Source organism: Stegodyphus dumicola, chromosome 3, assembly GCF_044657685.1.
Source record: "Stegodyphus dumicola isolate Sdum_Otavi_A_Nest chromosome 3, ASM4465768v1".
In the NCBI taxonomy this organism is placed as follows: domain Eukaryota; kingdom Metazoa; phylum Arthropoda; class Arachnida; order Araneae; family Eresidae; genus Stegodyphus; species Stegodyphus dumicola.
In genome coordinates, this window is record NC_140770.1 from 6,989,632 (window position 1) to 7,015,343 (window position 25,712).

Sequence of the window (25,712 nt, forward strand, 5' to 3'; positions counted from 1 at the left end):
AAAACACTAGTTCTTCTGGGAGGACTAGTGTTTTAGTTTCGCGATTCCCGGGAAATTCTTTGGACTAAAAATTCCCCGGGAACTTGTCATTTCTTCCCACACCATCGCCTAACAGAAAAGATACATTTACAGTTGTATAGATAAAAAAGTGCAATTACTTTGTATTTTGTTCGATTAGAATTGCTACAATTAATTTACTTAGCCTCCTTTTTGCAAAAATCTGATTTAATTTTTCTGATTTAATTTATCGCAAAGCAGGGCGAGAAGTAAAGTCCAGACGAAAATACTGAGTGTATTTTTTGATACTTCTACTGTTGCCATTTTTCTTCAGTGAACGCACATAGCAGCGGGTCTGTTCCTTCTGTAGGTAAAACTGGTATCATTAGGTTATTTTGAAACAGGAAACGTGAAAAATGTGCACAGCCCTCGCCAATATTCGAACCCCCAACCTTTTTGAATATGCGTCGAGTATACTTCCAGTTACGCCACGAAGGTCTGCGAAGAGGAGGAAGAAAATATCTTATATGTTCCCTCCTTTTAAAGGGCGACTGGAGATTAGGGGACCCAATCGCGAAATCATAGTGGTGATGAATTATTATCCTCCATCTTTTAGTTCGGGCGCCATTTGTAGAATCATTAGTTTTTGGGTGCTGGAGAGGTGAAAAATAAGAAATGCTCTCGCCGGGACCGAACCTTGACCTCTCGAATAATACGCGCTGAGTGTCTTGCTAATACAACCACGAAGGCATGCTGAAAGGAGGTAGAAAATGCCATATAAAGTCACCTCTAAAAATGTCTTTCTGTCTGAAAATGCAAATAAAGGCTTCATTTCTAATAATGTATACATAGCCATGTAGGATAATTTATGTTCATGTATTTTTATTAATCGTCATCTTTCATATTTATCCACAAGTACCATCTTCAGTGTGTCGTTTCTAGTATTAATGTTTAAGTGTAGCACTTCTACTAATGTATTGTATAGCCACGTAGGACGCTACGCGATTATGTGTATATACTAACTGTCATCTCTCGCAATGCATTACACTCAGTGCAACATTTCTGTCAACTTACAGGTGTTTAAAATGTCTTATTTCTATTCATGTACGCATAGCTCAGTAGGATAATACATGATTATGTGTTATCATTAATTGTTATCTTTCGTATTAATGGGAAAATTTCATTGTCAGTGTACCATTTCTATTAATGTATAAATGCATCATTTACCATGTTATTAATGTATAAGAGTATCATTTCTATTACTGTATGTGTAGCCACTTAGGATGATACACGATTACGTGTTACCATTATTCTTCATCTATCGTATAATGTCCAAGTGCCATTTTCAGTATTTCATTTTCATTAACGTTTTTAAGTGTATCATTGTTTAAGTGTATCATTTGCACTAATATATATGTACAGCCAAGTAAGGTAATACATGAATACGTGTAACTATTAATCGTCATCGTTCACATTGATACTCAATTTTCACTCTCAGTGTATCATTTCTGTCAATGTATAGGTGTGTATGTATCATTTTTATTGATGTGTGCGTAGCCCAGTAGAATAATGCATGATTATGTATTTTCATTTATCGCCATCATTCACATGTGTTTATGCATATCATTTCTAGTAGTTTATGTATAGTCATACAGGATGACACACGATTACGTGCATTCATTAATTGTCATCTTCTGCATTAATGCGCCAGTTGCATTATCAGTGTTTCATTTCTTTTAATGTATAAGTGTTTATTGTTTGCCTATATCATTAACCACTTAGACCAATATACATATGTATCCAATGTACCTGTGTATGAAACTTTTTATTACTTGTATACTGAAGCATATACTATATGCACAAGCCCTTGTTTGGCCACGTCAATACCTCATATTCTCCATTAATAAATTCCCGATGCAGCCCTCTCAGGAAGTCGCCAGGTTGTGTTGTTCTAAATAGGTTCGGGTACTGGACGACATCCGATTTGTCATATTAAGCCGTCCGGGCCCTGCATTCACCTGTCACCTGTCTGAAAATGCAATTTACACCAAGCAATGAAATGTTAAATTTAAAGATGCTTGAGCAATATTAAATTGTGCAAATGTAGCCTCAAAAGCGAATGCACATGTATACGTTTTGTGCATAAGTAATGTAGCAATGAAATCTCCAATGTGTAAATGTGGTTATACTGTGCAAATGTTTACATTACAATATTTATACAGTGAAAACGTTGTATTATAGTGTGCAAATATTTATGAAAACATGTAAATATGTAAAATGTTTAAGCAATGCTCTAATGTGCAATGATAGTATCATATGTCAGTCCTAGACACATCCTAAGAAAATGAAATTTACACCAAGCAATGAAATGTTGAATATTACGAAATGTATATTGATGTATTTACCATATCACATGTACCAAAGCACATTGTAAAACAACCCGATCGTATCCAACAGATGTAACAATAGCCCCTTGTTTGGCCACGTACAGTTTTTATTTTGGGAAAAAAAATAAAATAAATAAATAAATACTGAGCCTGGGCATTTTGGACGAGAGTATACCTTCCGTGTCCACAATCTAAAGAGGCATTACTAACAATTCGCAAATACGTGGCATCTCCTTAGTGAGATGCGTTATGCCTCCATAATGATACGTGTGTAATCCCTTCAACAGCATGTCAACAGGCATCTTCTTATGCAGTGTTAGTGAACGCTTGTGTGCCTCACGCTGCACACATTTCTGGGGCATTGCCCAATAATTAGTGCTACAACATCCTCGTGCCTTTTATCAGTGTTTTTATCTATGTTCTTAGCGACGCTACAATAATCGACGCCTTAGCAATCTAACTGCACTCTACTGCACACATGAGTATTCATGAACTCATCATTCATCATTCAAGATGTACCTGTATTTATATACAACAGAAGTGCCTTACACTAACATTGTGCTTCAGCTTTCATGTGACTTCATGTACTCCATTTGTCTTTTTGTGCCTTAAGTGACTATGTGTATGTACCTGTTTTTTTTTTTGTGGTCTCTGTTTATGCATTTTACGCATTGTGCTTTGTGTATTGTTGCCTATGCATTTTTATGTCTTTTCATGCGTACGTCTTATTATCCAAGTATTTTTAGTTTAACTACCTACTTTCTGTAACATCACAGCTTGCCTCTTCGATCTGTAATACAATCCTACTAATGTCCTTGTAAGACCATGTACTTCCCTTTGACAACCTCAGTAATCTCCTGGTGCTGCCTCGTGTGGTTCTAAGAAGCTTTTGCCGTAGTTAGAGGAGGGCGTGGAACACATGCCTGTTTACCTCTGTTAGACACCATGCGTTCCAGTCCTCCATAACCTACCTTACCGGTGGCATTTGGTCCACAGGACTGCCAACCGAATGGTTCAGGCGTTGGATTTGGGTGTTCTGTGCAAGCTCCCCATGTGTCCTCTCTGGCTAACTCTAGATAAGGGTGGACGTGGCACTATGCTAATTAACAGAATTGTAAAGGGATGGTCGCCACGTCCTCCGTCACTTGTCCAGTCATAGTATATATCATTATATATTCATAGTATACACTTAATGTAACATATCTACATTAAGTGTACTTGGCATTATGTATTCTGTATATCCAATGCATATTCAAAATTGATCCTCAGCATAAGAATCTAAACTATGCACAAATGTGTGCTTTATGTGCTAGTTATGTGCATCTTCCTTCTGCTAAGCGCATGTACCTCCTTTATTAATAGTGTTTATGTGTTATGTTCATGGGTTTTCTTTTTTTATGTGTAACCAGTATGTTATGTAATGTATCCCTTGCAAACCTAAAATCTGTAATACAACATAAATAGCCAATGTGTCTCTCATCTGCCCCTGTATGGCAATGTAATACTTCTTTTAAAATCTGAATAAACTCCCGGTAGATAGGGGGAGGGCGCGGGACATATGCCTGTTTACCTCTGTTAAACACCAAGCGTCCCCGTCCTCCGTCACCTGTCCATTCATAGTTAAAGAAGAGCTCTTCTTTACTTTCTCCTGTTGCATGCCCTTTAAATCAGTCAAACGATAATTCCCAACTGAAAACTGTAAATTCGTATGTTTACCATCACGCGTTTTATACAACACATAAGCAGATTTTTTAAGAAAAAACAGATGTCTGGAAGAAATCACTACCCCCAGACGTATTACTTACATATATATCACAATCTGATTCCGAATCGCAAAAAATTAATCACATACATTTTAAATCTGCCATTATTTTACGGTTAAAAACAGTTCTAAAACAGTACATGAATAAAATTATCAAATCTAAAGTAAAATGCACGGATTCGGAAACCGTCAAAATGGATATTTCCTTTTAAATACGATACCCGACATTTTTCGAGATTTCAGTACTTCCTCTATTTCGTAAAATGAAGTAAAGATTATATTTAAAAATATGACATATGTACGTATGGAAACGGAAATAAATGCCCCTTTCGTCTGCAAACGCATCTGTTCAATGGTTTCGTTCACAACAAACGGTTTCGAAAGCGACATAAATCAAAAGCAGTTTGAGAGGGTTACAGCCGAAAACATCGCGGCAAAAACATCGCAGACGAAAACGTCGCGGAGAAAACAACGCAAGGCGAAAACGTCGTGCTACAAAACACCGTGGGAGAAAATATCGCAAAGAGAAAACATCGCAGTTCTAAAACAACGTGATACAAAAACATCGTCGTCGAAAATAAAGCGGTTCAAAAACTTCGCAGTTTAAAAACATCGTTGTCGAAAATATCGTGGTAAAAAATAATGTATCTACAAATCATCGCATGACGCTAACATCGCAGACATGCTTTTTTCAGACATGCTTTAATAACTGTAAATGGATATTCCCATAATGATTTGTGAGCGCAAGATGGAAAGAAGGTTAATTTTTACTTTCATATTTTTTATTAATTAATAAATTTTTGTTGAGAAAATAAAAAGGAAAAAAACTTCAGCATAGAAAATTAATGCAATTTATAGCACTTAATATAATTTTAAACCGATATAGTTAACGAACAAAGCCTATTAATAAATCATTTTTTATAAAGTTTTTACTTTTAATTTTTCATGAAAAGTATAATCTATAAGTTGCATTTAATTTTCTATGCTTAAGTTGCCTTCTTACTTTTTCAACAAAAATTTATTAGTTAATAAAAAAATGTTAAAGTAAAAATTATCCTTCTTTACACCTTGCGCTCACAAATCATCATGGGAACATCCTTTTACAATTATTAAAACCTGAAAAAAAAGCATGTCTGCGATGTTATCGTCATGCGATGATTTGTAGGTACTTTATTTTTTTCCACGATATTTTCGACGACGATGTTTTTAAACAGCGAAGTTTTTGAACCGGTTTATTTTCGACGACGATTTTTTGTACCACGATGTTTCAGAACTGCGATGTTTTCTCCCACGATGTTTTGTAGCACGACGTTTTCGCCTTGCGTTGTTTTCTCTACGACGTTTTCGTCTGCGATGTTTCTGCCGCGATGCTATCGGCGGACACCTTTGAGAGGGATCATTGAGCTGCCAAAAAATATTACTTCGCTTTAATATACGATGCTTCGGAGAATCGGGGCTTACTAATTATTTTCTAATTTCTTTCTCAAAATAATGACAAAGAACAGCTATGAATGCGGCAAATCTGCATTCAGAATTAAGCGATGACGATGAGGAACCTACCTCATCTTACCTGCAGGCCAGGCTTCAGAAGAGCTTTCAGGAAGAGAGCCACCAACGACACGAGATAGGCTGCAGTCGCTGCATTCCGTAGTTCCCACGGACTCTCGATCAAGGGGATGCTGCCCATCTGCCAGTCGTACGACAGCGTTGTCGGGCACAACAGGAGCCACAAGTTGAAAGCTGGCAAGTACATATAAGTCAGAAACCTGCGGAGAGAAAATACGCTTAACTCTTATGTTTCCCAGAAAAGCAGTAAGTAAAAATGTTTGCTTATTTATGACATCGTTCAAGTACTGATAATGATTAATATAAATGTTACGGGAAGTGAAGAAATGAAAGGCGGCATTCTATATAATAACAAAGGGAAAAGTTCGCACCAAATTTTACAAAATTTAGTATCTAGGCAAAATTTGTGTCGTAGAATCGAAATATTGAAAAACATTGGTATGTTATTTCAGAGAAAGTCCGATTTTGTGCCAAAATACCTATGTTAAAACAATGGTTTTTATAAATTTAATACATATCGTAAAAATACTCTCCATTTTCCAAGACTAAAGTATTTTGGGGGCGTATTAAATCCACCCCGTTTATCGTGACACCCTGTGACTTTGATGTATAAGAGCAGAAACGTTTATAACTAATTATAACGTTTCGACAAGATAAAAATTAAAAACGCATAATTTTCGTGCGATCTTAATCATGAATACGATTTTAATCAAAAATTCGACGAGTGTATCCGAAGTCATTGAAAACATTCTATTGTTCCATGTCACAATGTTATGAGAAGGAATAGAAGTTCAACGTTAACACAACCTTACAAAACCCTGTTCATAGTAACGACACATCCAATAGAGACTCGCTATAACAAACACGGCTTATGACGAACTACCAGATATAGCATATTGATTTTAGCTGGATATAACTTTTGGTGCCGTTCGATTAACATACACTGAATGTTATTTTTACAGCGAAATACTCGGATATAACGAACTATATGGATATCTTAGAAGCATCTTTGTATTTTTTCTAAAATTTCTGCAAGTTTTAAGGGAAACATCTGATATGGACACCACAGTTTCCTTGTATGACCAATTACATTATACACATATTTTTCTGCACTACATTTAAATGTATTTCCTCAAAATATTCTAACTCATTTAACCGATCTCTCAAGTAAAGTTGGAAATGACATAAAAATTTGCAAGTTTTGACATTAAACATCCCGGTCAATTTTCGTCTTACGGAAGTCAAATTTCTTATAATTTTATTTTTTCATAACGTGTATAATTAAAACAAATTAAGCTTAGGAAATTCAAATAATGTTAGGATTTTAGGTTTCGTTTTTTGTCTAAAAATACCTTTTTAAATTTGATATTATCAAACAATAAACATGTTCGTCAATTAAAACACTTCGCTTATTGGAAGTATAAGAGCTATTTTTGAGAAACTAAAGGCCTTGTAAGAAATTTCAAACCTGGTTAGGGAATATATAAACCTGGTTAGGGAATATATAAACCTGGTTAGGGAATATATTAATTGTGGAATTAATTTTTTAAATTTATAACTTCTGAACAAAAGCTGCGAAGAATTGAATTAAAAGATTAAGTTGAAAAGGATCGAAAATTAAGATTATCGTATCTAAGAAAAAAGGCGCAGGGTAGGGAATATTTTAAGGTCTTTTTTAAAAGTAAAAATGAAAATTAAAATAGGTCAAAAAAGCCAAATGTATGGGATGTAAATGAATATAAAACTTTACAGAAATTATTAAAATTAAAGCAGCCATGAAAAACACACATGTAAAATACGGTACATATAAAACTACTTTATTTAGGGGACAACAGATTTCCATTAAATGACCGAGTTTGTTGATTAAATTATAAATATCTTACGCTTTGCCCAACGACAAGGTATTTCTTTTAATTCTCTGAGTTTGTTGATTAAATCTGAAATATAAATATCTCATACTTTACCGAGGGGCAACACGTTTCTTGTAAATTGTTCAGTTTGTTGATTAAATTCTAAATATAAATATGCTAAACTGTGCGGAGAGGCAGAACTGTTCTTTTAAATAGCCCATTTTACTTATTAAATTCGAAATCTGTATATATTACGCTTTGCGGAATGGCAGCACACTGATTTTAAATAACTGAGTTTTTAATCAAACTTTTTACGTTCTCCTAAAGCATGAAATAAATAAATTTTAAAAAATCAGAAACCAGTAGACGTTATTAACATCTCAGGTGAAACAGAGAAACATTTTTTAGAGTACTAAATGAATATAAATTGAGATTAACATGGGAACGTTATATTTATATAAAACATGACAAGACACAAAACGCCATTCTATAATAATATTCAATGTTTTAACTGTCAATTTTGTAAATGAAATGCATTTTTCTTTTAATTGATGCAACTGAAAAGTAAAAAAGTAGTATTTCCAAGAACTGCATCCATTGCCTTGAAACAACTTAGTTTGTTAACCAATAAAGATGGATTGAATTTGAAAGATAAATATCTTACATTTTGCCGAATGGCAACAAACTCGAATGAAGAATGAAACAACGGGTTAAAAAAAAAAAAGAAAAAAAATCTGATGTGTACACCACATGACTTCCTTGTACGGAATATTAAATTAAATGCATTTTTTTCTTGAATTTCATTTAAATTGATTGGATTGAATTCAATCTACTTCGTCGACAGCGCATAAACCACAATAGAATAAATGCACTCTTTAAAATTCACTATATTTGTTTACTATAACGACACTCCGAATGCACAAAATTTATATCATTTGAAGAATTATCTTATCGTTGCCACATGTTTTATTCAAATACTATAATAAAGCTAGAATGATGTGTAAAAGAAATTAAGCAAACAAAACAAAAAAAAGAAACAGTTTTTCACAGAGGATTCAGTATTTCTCATTTAATTTATTCACTTCTCACTTCGCGAGAAGGCAAAAATACATAAAAACTCAAAATATCTATATTAAAAATTACGAAGTAAATCTCAAACACTTATTTCTTCGAAAAAATTCCAGAAAGAATTAAGCATGATTTAATTGGCAATAATAAATGAATGTGTTATCTTTGTTGCTGCGAAGCTAAGTTTCTCTAGATTGGCAACGAATCCACTGGTCCCCTGTTTTAAATGTAAACATCAATGGCCGCCATTAAAAACAGGCTTAGCGGCAATTAAAAAACTTTAAAATTTCTGATAATTCTAAAAATATTGCACACAGATTTACTAAAGGCATAAAAACCTTAACCGGAAGATAAAAAGAACATAATTCAATCATTTTTAAAGCAAAAAATGTACAATTTACAAACATATAAGCGTAAAGAAACTGAGATCACTGAGCCGGGTAACAGAGTGGATATATATATAAATATATTTATATACGTTTGGTGGGGCCGATGGCAACCAAAATACGAGGTGCACATCTACATGTTACAGCAGTCCTATATACAAAATTTCAACGTTCTGAGGCTACTCGTTTTTGAGTTACGCGAGATACGTACGTACATACGTTCGTACAGAAGCCATGAAAACGTCTCTTCTGAATTCATTTTAAAGCAGTTTTATAATTTTTTTGAAGGAAAAGAGTATTTTATTCTGTACCTACGTACAGATATCACGCAAAAACATCGTTAAATTGCATTCGAAAGCGGTCAAAATGGACATTTTCGTTGAAATATGCTGCCTGAAACTTTTCGCGATTACAATAATTCCTTTTTACTTCGTAGAAGGAGGTAAAAAAAAGGAACTATTTTATCGAAAGAAAAAACTTCTCAATAAAGCAAGAACACAAATTGCAAAAACATAAACATTTCGAATTAGTTTCAAATTTTCTGGAATGCAACAAAAGAAGTTAAAGCAGATCAGAAGTAAGGAAAAAATGAGAATTATATCAAAGTCTGTGAGCATTTTTCTATGGAAACTAATATTAATTTTTAAAAGTTCCTAACATATTTTATGACATCGAAAAATTCTTTTCCTGAATCTCCTTCTGTATATTGTACGAAAAGAAGATAAAGAAGTTTACATTTTTAAAAGAAAAGCTTTGATATTTTCAGAAAGTATTTTTTCACGTATAACTTCATCGTTTTTGCATCAGAGTGGTAAAGTGTATCTCTATTAAAAGATTTAATAAATTTTGTTTACTATTTGAAGGAAGTTATGTCCATCCATTTAAACTTTTTTTTTTTGCTTTAACATAAACGAATTAAAATATTCTTTATTAAAAAAGTTAAATTCCGTTCTCATCCAATTTTTTATAACGATATAAATTATTGCTTGTAGAAAATATGTCTTGTTTTGTATAAAGAAATATAGAGTTAAACTGAAAACTATGTATGTGCATCATATGTATATAAATGCAACGCATGCAATGTAATGCAAAAATGTTATTGTAATGCCATTATGTAATGCATTATGAGTGCAATGTATATAATGTACGTATGTATATATGTACGTATGTCTGTGTCGTGTTTCAATTAGTGTATGTATACGTTACCGTGAAAGACCGAAATTGGAGAATGTTGACTTTCACCGGGGAATGTCAACATTCACCAAATACGTCGGTGAAAGATCGAATATTGCACTACATTCTTGTATATTCGGACCCTCACCGGTGTATGTCGACAATCACAGATATGTTCTGGTGAAAGTCGAAAAGAGAGGTCATAAAGTGCCATAATAGTTTAAGTTGTTGCAATAAATAAGATTTAAATCACATAATTTAGTAAGTTTTTTATGACTGTTATTTTATTTTCTCATTTAGAACGTACTGTATAATTCAGTAAGTTTTTAACTTCTATTATTTTCCTTTCTCATTTTGAATGTATTGTGTGTTTTAGGTTCTCATGTTCTTAAGTTCTTATTTCAAGTTTCAAGTGCGTTTATTCGCGACGGAATGACGGAGAAGAAAATATAATATTGTTATATGTTCAACATTCACCATTAGTACATGGTGAATGTCGACATTGACCGGTGTAAGTCAGAAATAAGAGTATTTGGAAAATATTTCGGACATACACCAAGAGACTATGTGAATGTTGACATTCACCGGTGAAAGTCGACATTCTCCAGATTTCGGTCTTTCACCGTAACATATATATAATGTGTAATGTGGTAAAATCAAAACCTTTAAAATTTCGTGCATAATTATCGTTTTGTGAGAAGCACACTGCAAATAAACGCTTCTCTGACAACGATCTCAGAACGAACGGCGGATACAAAAAATATGTAATTCCATGACATGTGAGTAACGTATTCATGAAAGAACAAAATTTGAATTATAATAAGTAAATTTATTCTATAAATATGTTCTAGTGTTCGTCTATGTGTGGCCTCTTAATTTAGTTACGCTGTTTTACTTCGAATGCTGATTCAACATCGAAAAAGATACAGTCACTCCGGGAAGAAGAGGTAGGATGAATTTTGATATTCTTATTGAAATAAAAAAACTTTAAAGAAAATAAAAAAAATTTAAGTTAATTTTTTAACAGTATGTATGTAAAAATATAATGTCTGTATTGTGACGTGATTCATGCAATGTATGTATATACAGTGGATGGACAAAAATATGGAAACACCTTGTGAAATGCATTTTTGAAAAGAAAGATTGATTTTAATGAAATATGTAGGTGGCGCTGGCAGTTTTGACTACTGACGCCACCTATACAACTTCTTAAATATGCTAAACAGTTCAGTTGCTGTCGGAGTACTGTTATGTGAGGTTGTCATTGCATTATGTCAGAGTTAACAGACTTCGAACGTGGGCAAATTGTTGGAGCACGTATGGTAGGTGCTTCCGTAAGCAAGGTAGCCGAGGTGTTTAGTGTTTCAAGAGGTACTGTATCGAAGATTTATTCCGCATATTTGAAAAGCGGAAAAACATCATCTGCTAAATCACAGCGCGGACGAAAGTGTGTCCTGAGTGATCGTGACAGACGATCATTAAGGGCAATTGTGACGAAAAATAAGAAGACCACAACTGCAAATGAATGTTGTGTTACCGAACCCTGTGAGTACCAAAACAATTAGAAGGGAGCTTCATAAACAGGGAATTGCTGGCCGTGCTGCAATTGAGAAGCCACTCATCAGTGATGCTAATGCCCGTAACAGGAAAAGGTGATGCTTAAGTCATAAAGCCTGGACTATAGAGCAGTGGAAGCAAGTAATAGGGTCTGACGAGTCTTCTTTCACATTGTTTCCCACTTCTGGCCGAGTTTACGTCTGGAGAACGCCATCTCAAGCCTATAATACAGACTGCTTGTTGCCAAGACTGAAAGAAACATGTCGGGGGTTCTGTTATGGTTTGGGCAGCCATATCGTGGTTCTCTGATAGCCCCATGATAACTGTGTCAGGGCACATGACTGCCAAGACTTATGTGAATATTTTGGCCGATCAAGTTCATCCCATGGTACAAACTTTGTTTCCCGATGGTGATATCACACCATATGGTGTCTTCCAAGACGACAAAGCCCCTGTTCACACAGCTCACATTGTCCAGGACTGGTTTTCTGAGCACGAGGATGAGTTGTCCCCTCTCCCCTGACCACCACAGTCACCAGACCTGAATATTATCGAACCTTTGTGGTTTACATTGGAACGGAAAGTGCGTTCTCGTTATCCACCGCCAACATCGTTATCTGAACTTGCCACCCTTTTGCAGGAAGAATGGTATAATATTCACTTGGCAAACATACAGGAACTTTATTTATCCATTCCGAGAAGACTGCAAGCTGTTTTGGATGCCAACGGGTTTCCTACACCATATTAAGCAAAGAAACATGTTTTTTTAAAGGTGTTTCCATATTTTTGTCCAACCCCTGTACATGTAATGTACAAAATATAAATGCTTTTCGCCACCTGTAATTACACGTACAGAGCACACAGAGCATATAACAGAGCACACAGAGCAATTACACACAGAGCATATAATGTAATTAACGTAATGTAATGCGAACGGCATGCCTTCGCACTTGAAATTTAATACGAACTCGAATGACCGATGAACACCTGCAAATCGTGCCGAAGATAATTTCTAGTTATCTCAAGTGCACGGGCATTACACACAGAAATTTTGTATTTACAAACAAAGTTTATGATTATTTACATACAAACATACGTATTTTAATTTATGGGTCAGAAAAAATGTAATAATTAAGATAAAGAAATTGCGTTGTCTCAAGTTTTGTCCCACTCAGAAAGTTTTCGTAATTCTTTAGTTTAAGATCTTTTACGTTTAATTAAAGATGTTAGAATTCTTTGCAATGAACATTAGACTGAAAAAGATTTCATATTGTCAATACGTTTCAGTTACAAAGTGTAATGAACAAAAATTCCTTCGCAGGTACCAAAATTTAGATATTAGGTTATAAATATAAATTTCAATATATTTCTGCGCCACGTTATTGATTTATGATTTTATGATTGATTTGATCAATACTGAGTAAGTGCAATTTAAATTTTATTAAAAATATTTTAAACAGTTTTAATAACTTTAATATATTTTAATAGCTCTAATAGAAGATAATTTCTAGTAATTTTTCTCTAGAAGCCCAAACGTTATCAGAATCGAAACGGTACCATGTGTCAAGCTGTCATATTATTCAAATGCAAACATTCGTATTTTTATTTACGCGTCAAAGAGAAATTTAATAATTAAGAGAAAGAGACTTATAATTATTTATGCTCAACTTTTGTCCCACTCAGAAATTCGCTCTTAAAACTGCACATTTTCATAATTTGCTTATTTTTAGTTTAAATCAAAGTGAAGTATTTTTCGATTTATTAAACGTATTAGAGCTATTTTAAATAAATGCCTGTCATAAAGTTTAATATTTAGCTGACATTCTATTTGAATAACCAAGCGTTGACTAAAGAAAATGTTTCACAGGATCCAATCTCTTTTCTGATTCCAGTTGTTACGTTATTTTCTTCCTTCACGTTCATACGGGGTTCGTAGATTTGGAGTGAATAAGGACGATACTTGATGAAGTATCGAAACACATTTTATGGGGCCAATATTAATCAGGACAGCTCCAAAGTCACTTTTACAGTCGTTGAAGATCTACTACAAACACTCGCTGGAACAATCAGCGACACAGCCTTCAAGTTATCAGGCTATCACGGTGGAGACAGCCTCACTGCAAAGCACCAGAGTACAGCTCCCGACTCTGCTTGGTCATTTTCGGAACTCCACGTGCTCTCGAGATTCTCCACGCTGCAACTCGCGATGCAATCGACACACAGAGGACAGCTCCCGACTCACTAGATGGCATTTTGACTTTGATTAAATTTGTAGCGTTGGAAGGAAATTACTGGAAATTATCTCCATGAGTAGATACTTAACGGTCAATGGGACTCTTTTTGTTATTAATTTTCAACAACTGAAAAAGAGTTCAGAATGAGCTGTTCCCGAACAAAGCGATTATTCTTTTAGTGCAAAAAATTAGCCATTGAGGGTACATTTTGACGAGTATGACTAAAAGTTAATAAAAGCTGCATCTGGAAATCTGCGAATAAGTTTTTTTTTTATCAGATTGTTAATTATTTAGTGCCGTTTAAAGACTTTTCTGGTACGTTATTAGCGTTCGTTTTCAATGAAAATTATATAACATTGGACTTCAAAAACCTAATACCTCAAAATTTTCCCAACACCATATATGCAACAAATACATATTGAAATATGCTCGTAAGCCGCTTAAAGTTGCTTCATAAATTGCACTTAGGCCGCCAGTTTGACACAACTTTAAAAAATGTCAGTTTTTTTATCGTTTTGTTAAAAAACCCAATTCTGAGCAGAAATAAAACTTATAGCTCGAAACTAAATTTGCATATATTTAAAGAAAGTTTGTGGATACGTGGTTTGCAGTAAAACGATTCTTTAAAAAAACAAAAGTCTATAATCTTCTTGATCCCGTCTTAGTTATGCTCACTTCAGCCTTCTCGAGACTTAGATATTTATCTATTTTGGGTTTAATATTTTGCCCATAATTCATGAATATATTACGCAGGATATTCATTCTGCGCTCGGGGAATAAAATGCTGAAAATTCCTACCCGAGGTGTTGCATATTTTACACTTTATTGCCATATTGCACTAGATGTAAATAAAAAGTTATCGCTCACCGTGTTATCCAGGATTTAGAGAATGACGCCGGATTATCTTGTTCTCCAAACTGCGGTAAAGTACCATTAAGGATCCAACCTCTGACATACAATAGTGCAAGCATCTGAAAGAAAAAAAAATCACGTCTAAATCTACAGTGCGAAACAATGACAGTACTTGCAAAAATTCAATTAATTAAATAATATTACTACTAACAATAGGAAGAGAAGATATCTTCCCTTAATTAAGACACAATAACACGCCGAATAAATACTAATTCAGAAGTCTAACAACAAAATCAGCGTTATACTTTCAAAATTTTCACAGGACTAGTTTCGATGGTTTTACCGAACGACCATCCTCAGCTGCAAAATAGCAAATGAACAAGATAGGAAATAATGATTAGATAAGATAAGAAAGCCTGGTCAAGAATAAGCAAGTGGCTCCATCTGTTGGTAAAACCAGAACTAAAACATAATTTCTTTAAAGGCAAAGATGGATTGGAATTAGGATCGTTAACTAGAACAGAAAGATTTTTTTGAATGTGAAATGCCTCTAGAAAATCCAGTTCTGTTTTCAGAGAAGTCAGAAGATGTTTTTTGAATAATTTTGGCAGCAGAAAAATTGAAAGTGTGATTTTCGGACCAACAATGTGGAGCAACAGAAGACTTCTGTGTTTCCCTATTCAAAAAAATCTTTCTGTTCTAGTTAACGATCCTAATTCCAATCCATCTTTGCCTTCGGCCTTTAAAGAAATTATGTTTTAGTTCTGGTTTCACCAACAGATGGCGCCACTTGCTTACTCTTGTCCAGGCTTTCTTATTTTATCTAATCATTATTTCCTATCTTGTTCATTTGTGGTTTTGCAGCTGAGGATGGTGGTTCGGTAAAACCATCCAAACTAGTCCTGTGAAAATTTTGAAAATATAACGCTGATTTTTGTTGTTTGACTTCTGAATTAGTATATCTTCTCTTATTAAAAAATGTAAGTCATTATTTAGAACGACTAATGTCAAGAATGTAATACTATGTTTATAATATATTTTATGTTAACCAATTATTGTAATTTAACCCTTTACTATAGCTTCTCCTTTCTGTTAAATTCCTTCTTCTCAGAATATAAATTATTTGTGGGTATATTTGAGCTGAGAGTTTGTAATGTTTAAATTAGAGCTTCTGGCAGCCGCTTCTTGTTGTTACTTACTATCGCCACCTCCCTCTAAGTTGTATCACTACTAGCGTTTTGCTAGCCGACGTTTTAACCCTTGGCGCTCCGCACGTTTTTTGTACCACTGCCTAACAGCAACTCCGGCACATTTTCGCAGGATCCGGTGTTTTTAAATGCAGCATCTAGAATATCTGCATAAATCTCTTTCTTGTAAATATTTTACCAAAGAAAGGGATGTGACTATTCTCCTTAACTGACCAATAATCCTGCATATTCGCCAGGGATATCGCACCCATATTGATAATAAAAGCCCAAAACTCATCCTCTTCCACCGCACGCCACGTTTTCCAAATAGAATTACTAGATATTTCTTTATTCTTTAGAACATTTTCTGCGTAATTGTTGGTTTCTTTTATAATTTTATTTACCAGTTCGTTTGTGAAAAATAATTTGAAATATTGGTTGTACAATATTTGTAGGAATTTGTGGTCCAATGACCTTTGGCGATACACTAAAATGTATTCTATCCGGAATATCTAATTCTTCCGTGACATCGCGCCATTCATCTAAGTCTTCCGGCGACTCTTCGCTTTCTCTTTCAATAGGAGTACTTTGCCAGGCACGGCACGACTGACACAGACCAGTGCAGCTGCGGTCACCTGGGTACTCCGAAGCATTACGTCACTACCTGCTCTCTGAACCAAGGGGATGCACATACGTATTCCCACTACAAACACACAGGCATTCTGTAAGCTCATGGTCAAACAGAAGCACCTCTGCCGGCAGCTCATCAAAATTATGGAGAAGCTAGCCAGTCTCGGCACGAACCTCTGCGCAGCAGAATAAATGACCCTGGAGTGACCATTACAGCAGGAAGTATCCTCTTTTAATGGCAACAACTGGAATACTAATCGTTAGCACTTTACAGACTATCACTACATCTTTGTCTTTACCGTAACTTGTTATTTACACAAATGCAACAATTTTACTGCCAAGGTATACCACAATTGTTTGTAATCAATCATTCATTTTCAATAATGTACTCACGTATTTGAATTAATGTTGTCTTAAGGGTTCTCTAGATCATGGTGGACGTGGTGCTATACTAATTAACCGTATGATAGAGGCATAGTGCACACGTCCCCCGTTCCTTATCCCTTTCTCTTTCAATAACTACCATTCGTGGTAGTATAATTTCGGAACCACTACTTGTAGTGTCAGAATTATAATCCACATTGTCTTCTACAATATCTTCTAACAATGAAAAATCAAACACATCTTCACTATCACTTAACTCTATATCCGCATCACAATAATGATTTTTCTCCATGTTGCTAACCATAAAATGGGTCAAATAATGTTTCAATCGTAACAGTAGCGAGACTGAGAACAGTTTTTAACTACAGATAACAATTGCCAAAGCCGACGATTCCGTAACATCTTAAGCCTAATCATGCTAAAAACATTGGGCCCGGCCGCGAAGCCTACGGAGTTACGGTAGAAATGACGGACGGCTCCGTAGCGGAGCAACGGAGCGCTAAGGGGTAAAATATGCGCCGCTAAATATATGAAATCGTTTGAATATTTTATTTTACTTGCAGTCTCCACTACGTTAACTACATTTGAAATTTAACTTTCTGTGATGTTAATTTAAATACCCGCAAGTCGGGGAGGTTCGTCTGTCGCACAAGCAGTGCATATCAGATTTAAATTAAGAATATATATTTTAAACTGCTCACGGCTTTGTGATTTGTTTCAGACTAAACTATACCACATATTTCTGCTTTGTGTGCGTGTGCCGGAATACTAATCACTCGCATATCGTGTGGTATCTTTCATGCAAATTTGTCTTTTCAATGACACCTTCGTGGTGTAGCATTTTAATGATCCGCGGTGTATATATTGACACATATATATTTACACATATATACATATATGCTACACATACGTACGCAAACGTAAATATATAGTGAGAGAGATTCTAAATATGTATGTAGTTATGTATATATTGTACGTATCGTATCAATATATTGTGATAAATATGTATATATTCTAAATATGTATATACACTGCCCTCCGAAAGTTAAGGAACAGCATGATATTGAAGACTCACCATTACAAAAATGTCAGTAACATTTAAATCACAGTTTATATTCACGATAGTAACGAAGACTAAATAGCTACCACTTTTATTTTATAAAAAGAAATACTTATATAAGAGTTGGAGGAAAAATGTAAAATATTGTAAGTTTTGTTCACGAATGATGATTTTCAGTTGTTATTAGCAATTTCGTTGACAATATCCAGAAGAGTCTAGCAATAAAAATTAAAATTTGATTCCTGAATAAATCAGGATTAGAAATTAATTTTAATTCCTGATATGTGGAATTCTAAATTAGAAATACGTGGAATTTCTTATTCGAAAAATGAGTAAACGTATGACTTCGTGATTTTTTAAAAAGTTGCGCTCAAAAAATTCTTATGGTAACTTCGTTTTACACAACCTGCGCACTGATCGCAATCAAATAACAGTAAAGACAACATAAGCAGCAGCTCTTTTAGAGTTCAAACACCGAAAGCTCTTGGCGGAAGCGCGCCAGAGAAGTTTTCTTTCCATTTTAGAGAAGAAAAGAATGCTTATCCTACCACGTTAAAAGTGAGTTTAATTTTTATCGTTTCCCAAATTTGTGAAGTTTTTTAAATTTTAAAATTTTGTTATTGGTTTTGCATGAAAAAAAGAATTTTGGGGAATCCCTAAACTACAGCTGAAAGAAAATGAGTCCAAGGAATGATGTTTAATTGAGTCGATTCTTCTGATCCCATTGCTCGTTCGATTTTTTTTTTCGTTTTTCGCTCCATCCTCGTAAACTGTTCTTAATTCACACCTCTTTCTGATCTTTCTCATCAAGGTTATTATTATAGTATGCAGTCAGTCATAGAAAGGTCCAATTCAGTTCAGTGAGTTAATGGTTTTGATTTGGTCCAATTAAAGAGGGTTTTAGACACTTTTAGTACCGATTAAGGCGGCATAATGAAACGAATTATAGTTTGAAGTGTCAATTTTGAAGCAATCAGGAAAAAAAAAGAAAACAGACATAGAATTCTACTTGAAAATCGGTTTTAACATCAAATTTATCTTTGCAAGAAAGGAAAATAAATATAATAAATACTCACCGTCGACAGTAGAAGGACTACTCTAGTCATAATTTGTAAGGATGAAATGTTCTCTGTAGAGCCACATCTTCTATGCTTGTATTTGCAACTTGAGTAGTCATTCGGTTTGAAACTACAAAAGAATGTTTTCTATGTAGTGAGTCAAAAGAGAATCAAGAAATCAATTTGATATGTCTAAAAAAATATTTACTCTTTTCGGAATGTATTAATCTTTCTAAGAAAAAGCACACAATACATAAGACTGCTAATTATATTCATCATCATATTTTTGCAACATAAATGTTAATTGTTTAAATCCGAACGACACGACAGCTTTGACATCTATGCCTTAAAAATAATTACATACCATGTCCTGTACCCTGCCTCTATTTTCTCAAACGTTCAGCGTAGACAAATACTTCCACTCACAGAAATGTTTCAAATGACGTAAATATTTCACGTTTTAGCATATTTTTTAGTCAAAATTAAATTTGCTAAAATAACGTAGTCTAGCCTTTTACATGTTGCCCCGGTCGCATATTTCACAAATGCACATCAATGTAGCCACTGAGGGAGGGGTTTCGAAAATGGACCAATGAGCTTCTTTTGCTCTTGTGACGCTAAATCTTCGTTCACGTCAGCGTGTGTTGTTTACATTTTAATTTGCATTTGTTTCGCAGTTATAAATGTACGGCATAAAAGCAGAAAATCTTGTAGGGCTTTCGTTTTATGAGTTCAATTAATCGCTGACATTTCACATTCGCGATTTTTATCACGCTATGATATTTGGATTGATGTTCACGACACATTATCGCTATTTACACCGAAAAAATGACTCAAGCTACAATTAGCCTCGAATATTATGCATTTACTAACAAATATGGATTAAGAGAATTCATGTGTATCGTTATTTTTTATTGAGCTGAGAAGGACTGGGAGTGCTACAATAAATCTAGCGTTTTCTTATTTCATGCTTGCATTCTTTTGATTTTGAAAGTGTAAGATTCAGAATACATATTGTGTATGATCTGATTATATTTCTTGTTAACATTAAAAGTTATATGTGAATAAGTTGAATATATTTGTTGTGAATAAATAAATTCATTCTGTTTTATGAGTATTTCTTGTGTAGACAGTATATTTAAGAGTGAGCAGTTATTAAATGTGAAATTTAGCACACTAAATGCAAATTAGTGAATTACGAATGCAAATTAGTGAAGTTCACTTTGAATAAAATTCTGGATGGCTTTTATAGAAAATCTTTTTCATACAGACTGCAATAAAAAGTGCTGACTTCTATTTACATATACAACTGGTGTAAAAATTTTTCTCATATGCATAGTAAAGATAGCATTTGGGCTCAGATGTTTATCACATATTCCTTTCATCCTATTTATCACTTATTAAGTAATATTTCGCATGAATATTTTTGTGGAGTATCTAACACGTGTTTGTGTTTATTTCAAGTTCTTTCAACCAGGTAGCTAAAGCTAAATCTTCATAATTGCTTATATTTGATCTAACTTCACAATGAAAATTTTCAAAAGAAATAGACAATGTACAGAAATTTGCGTGGCAAAATATTTTCAACCATCTTGCTTAAATCTTAAAGCGTGTGAAAGGTCACGTGACATGACAGAAATATTACTGGATGCTTATTGGTCCATCCTAGAAGCCACTCCCTCGGTGGCTACACAGATGTGCACTTGTGAAATATGCGCCCCGGTCCACAATTTACATCGAAGAGTCAATTAGTAAGTAAATTAGAACAACTCGAGAAGAACCGTCACGTGACATGACAGAAATATTACTGGATGCTTATTGGTCCATCCTAGAAGCCACTCCCTCGGTGGCTACACAGATGTGCACTTGTGAAATATGCGCCCCGGCCCACAATTTACATCGAAGAGTCAATTAGTAAGTAAATTAGAACAACTCGAAGCGTATTTTCCCTCTTAAATGTCAATGAATGGTTTTCTTTTGAAAATAATATTACCGATGTATACTAACGTATAATATTCTTGAATTTCTGATTTTGTTTAAAGTTATTTCCACACGGGCAGTTTTCAAATACTATAAATGCATAATTAATATTCTCACCAAGTTTCGTTACTTCAGAATCTTAATCTAATAAGTAAACAAAGATTTATTAAGCCACAAATATTTTTCACTTTTAATTAATACAAAGTTTCGAGGTAGCTGTGAGTAATGCTGAAACCTGAAAATGTTTTATAGATTACGAATTCTGTGAAAAGAGTTTCAGTTTGAAAATAATTATGTTGCTCATAGGTTTTTCACAATAAAGCTATAACTAACATAATTATTTGTTGGTCATAGCCGCATAGAAATCTCGCTGGTTACTTAATCTCTAATTAGAATTTTGTGAGTCAATATTTTATTTTAATTATATACACATCCAAACATTTCGCCTTCAGTTAGTATATACTATTGCGTGCGTACGGGTTCGTTACGAAATGAATGCACAAGTCCGATGAAAAATGAACAAAATTTATTATTAACAAAATTTATTATAATTTAATATTCCGTACAAGGAATTCATGTGGTGTACACATCAGATTTTTTACTTACATAATTCTGTCAAAGATGTCTTACTTATTTTACAGAAAACTGAACTATAATTTTGAAAGATTCTGAAAAAGTTAAACATTGTATTATTTATGGAATTCTGTAAAAGATCTCTTTAGTTAACATAAAATTGGACTATAATGTTTGAAGATTCTGAAACAGTTAAATTTTGGATTATTTACATAATTATATAAAAGATATCTTTAGTTTACAGAAAATTGGACTATTATTTTAAAAGATTGTAAAGAAATTAATCATTGAATTTTTTTTTATAGAATTCTTTAAGATATTTCCGTAAGGGCTTCTTCTTAAAAACAATCTACAACATGATATGACGTGCACTATTTACTATTTAAATTACCTCTTGGGACTGCGTTTAGCCTTAAAATGTGCAAAAAACCTGCTTAGGCATGCAATTCTGTTTTTATATTTAGTGGCCGACCTTCGTATGTGAGATTTGCATACGTGTTTCTCTCTTTCCACATATCCACCATTCTTATTTGGCCACATTTTGGAATCGATTTAACGTTCACAGACGTACTTCCTCCATCATGGCTTGAAAGGAGGAAGTAAGAAGAATGAAAGCGAAAGAAAGCAACGTGGAAGAAATATGATTCTTCTTCGGGAAACCCCAGAAGACACGTCTGATACATTTACGGACTTTTTGTCACGATTTCTTCGCGTTTCGTGTTTCGAAGGATTTTCGATCCGAAAAAGTGCTCTTAAGAAAACAGTCTATGGCTACATAGGAACACTTTCTGCCCGATGTCGATATTCAGGTTCGCTTTTTTTCTCGTTTGTTGGTCGAGGAAGAGAAATGCTTGAAACAGAGTTAGAAACGAAATGTGGAAAAAATGGATAAATAAGTAATTCTATTATAGAAACGGAAGTGGGAGGAATGGCCAGTTCTCATTCCTCAATAACCTCAAATATAAAATTGAAAAGAAATATCAGAATTTCCTCTCGCATTCCCCCCCTTTATTTTTACTATTTTTCTATTAATTGTTTTTTTACTTTTTTTTACTAATTTTTACTAAATTTTATTTTCTCATTTATGCTAATTTTTTTAGTAATTTCTTTCTTAATCCGAGGGGGCAATTTGCGCACAAGGACTATTAATATCGTTTTGGCATTTTGCGTCGATTCACTACAAGAGTTGTTTCAATTTTCAAATTGTTGCCACCAAATATTAGAAGCCTGCATTGTATTTAAAGAAATTAAATAATGAAGAATCTGCATTAATATATCTAAGTTTCTCGCACTGCGATTTAACAACGGTACCTAGTGACTTCCAGATATGAATAACGTAATCCTTCTGCAAATATGGGCATCTGGAAATCCAAGTTTAGTTGTTTTATTATCGATTTCATATTTTGTAAAACTTTAACGAATTTTGGATTAACAAACTCAACGATTTAAAAACCAGGAATGGCTACAGTATATGAAAAAAAAAATATCTCCAGCGCGCGGAACTGTGTATCGAAATTTCTAAAGATAGGCTCATTTTAAAATTATTTTGCGACATAGCTATTGAACTGAATTTTATGGTTTAAGTGCAAAGAACATGATATTTAATAAATAAAGGTAACACACAAAATGTTAAAAAAATGTTTAGACGTAATTTAAAATCGGAACCCTTTCAGATTTTATTTTTGTTATTCAGTTTTTTTTTTTCTTTTGGTTATTGAAAAGTATACATAGACAATTTCAAAACACAGGTATGGTTAATTTTCACCCATGCCAGTCACTAACACTTGATTTTTGTTTCTTTTTTAGTGACTCGACTGTAGACCTACGAGGATTCAAAACACTCAGATCGTCAGTTTTGGCCCATGAAAATCATGATTAGCTTGTAATTTTGGTACTGTTTAATAATTCAAATGTAAACTTAAAATTGTTTTAACAGAAGGATAGGTTAATACATCGAGCTTACTGAAATGACCGTAAATCAGAAATCCATTGCTAATATTGTAAGGATCCTAAGTTTTACTAACGTTTATTTTATTTTAAATCTTTACTATCACTTCTTATTTTCTACTTCCGGCCAGAATTAAAAGCTTTAACTTATTTATGCAAATTTGTCTTACTAACGCCAAGTACTTAAGTTGTGGCTTTTTTGCCAAGAAAGAGAGAGGAAGGAGGTATTAGAAGCAGGCCGCTTGCCATAGTAGTTTTACTCGGTTGCTGGTTGCCTTCAAGGACAGAGGTTTAGTCCTCTTGATAATTTCAAACGCATCGTAGTTTTAGCAGCTCTCTGTATTACATACGGATTTTGTTAAATAACGGCCAATCTTGAAGTTAGGCACTTGTATATTAATCCAAAGTTAGTTTTAGTTAGAGTTTTAGTTAGTATTTTTATATTCTTACGTTCAGACCACAGGTTACAACCGAAAATATCGCAGCAAAAACATCGCAGACGAAAACGTCGCGGAGAAAACAACGCAAGGCGAAAACGTCGTGCTACAAAACATCGTGGGAGAAAACATCGCAGTTCGAAAACATCGTGGTACAAAACATCGTCGTCGAAAATAAAGCGCTTCAAAAACTTCGCAGTTTAAAAACATCGTCGTCGAAAATATCGTGGTAAAAAATAAAGTATCTACAAATTATCGCATGACGATAACATCGCAAACATGCTTTTTTCAGGCTTTAATAACTATACATGGATATTCCCGTAATGATTTGTGAGCACAAGATGGAAAGAAGGATAATTTTTACTTCCATATTTTTTATTAATCAATAAATTTTTGCTGAGAAAATAAAAAAGCAACTTAAGCATAGAAAATTAATGCAACTTATAGCATTGAATATAATTTTAAACCGACATAGTTAACTAACAAAGGCCATTAATAAATCAGTTTTTGTAAAGTTTTCACTGGTAATTTTTCATGAAAAGTATAATCTATAAGTTGCATTTAGTTTTCTATGCTTAAGTTTCTTCTTACTTTTTCAGCAAAAATTTATTAGATAATAAAAAAAATGTGAAAGTAAAAATTATCCTTCTTTACATCTTGCGCTCACAAATTATTATGGGAATATCCATTTACAATTATTAAAACCTGAAAAAAGCATATCTGCGATGTTATCGTCATGCGATGATTTGTAGATACTTTATTTTTTATCACGATATTTTCGACGACGATGTCTTTAAACTGCGAAGTTTTCGAACCGCTTTATTTTCTACGACGATATTTTGTACCGCGATGTTTTAGAACTGCAATGTTTTCTCTTTGCGATGTTTTCTCCCACGATGTTTTGTAGCACGACGTTTTCGCATTGCGTTGTTTTCTCCGCGACGTTTTCGTCCGGGATGTTTTTGCCGCGATGTTATCGGCGGACAGCCAGACCACAAGTGGTTGGTCTCTGTATTCCGAAGTTCCGGAACTCGCTGTAAAGATAGAAAAATAAAGGGTTTTGTATACCCTTCTTGTGTGTATTGTCTACTTCACAATTTATTGAACATAGCTTGGGTAAGCTCCCTGTTCCGAGTCAGGACAGTTCATGTTTCCAAAGCAAGTAAAGAGGAATACAAGTCCTGATAATATTTCAAATCTTATTTATATCTCATTAAGGCCACGCGACTGTAGTTATTCATCGACATCACAAGCTAAGTAAAAGATTTGACGATGATTTAGACAATCACTCGGACACATCGGCCGATGCTGAAAGCAAACAGTAGTCACGATTTCGTTCGTGCACTCGTAAACGAAAGAATATGGGATTTCATGACACGCGAATTTTCTGTGTTTACACATGATTTATATAAATGATCTCCGACAATTACCCCGACGCCCCGTCATTTTTGCCTTCCCCATCAAACGAAAGGAGTTTGCTGATTGGAGGAAAGTCGTGTCTGATTAATAGCCCGTGTGGGTTAATGATATGCTTCACTGTGCCGTAATTCGATGTACCGATGTCCAAAGGCTATTTGTTACCGAACAGGTGTATACGTGCTCTACCTTTCCATCCAGAAGAAGG

At 34.1% G+C, this 25,712-nt stretch overlaps 1 protein-coding gene across 1 annotated transcript in view; it reads right to left on the reverse strand.

Moving 5' to 3' along the window:
- LOC118196746 (protein O-mannosyl-transferase TMTC1-like) overlaps positions 1 to 25,712 on the reverse strand; it is an 848,849-nt gene that overhangs the window by 243,025 nt on the left and 580,112 nt on the right. The window contains exons 5-7 of the mRNA XM_085812306.1: positions 17,173 to 17,329; positions 14,848 to 14,951; positions 5,717 to 5,912 (exon numbers count right to left, since the gene is read on the reverse strand). Coding sequence (XP_085668432.1) covers positions 5,717 to 5,912; positions 14,848 to 14,951; positions 17,173 to 17,329 — 457 coding nt within the window. The remainder of the gene's footprint in view (positions 1 to 5,716; positions 5,913 to 14,847; positions 14,952 to 17,172; positions 17,330 to 25,712) is intronic.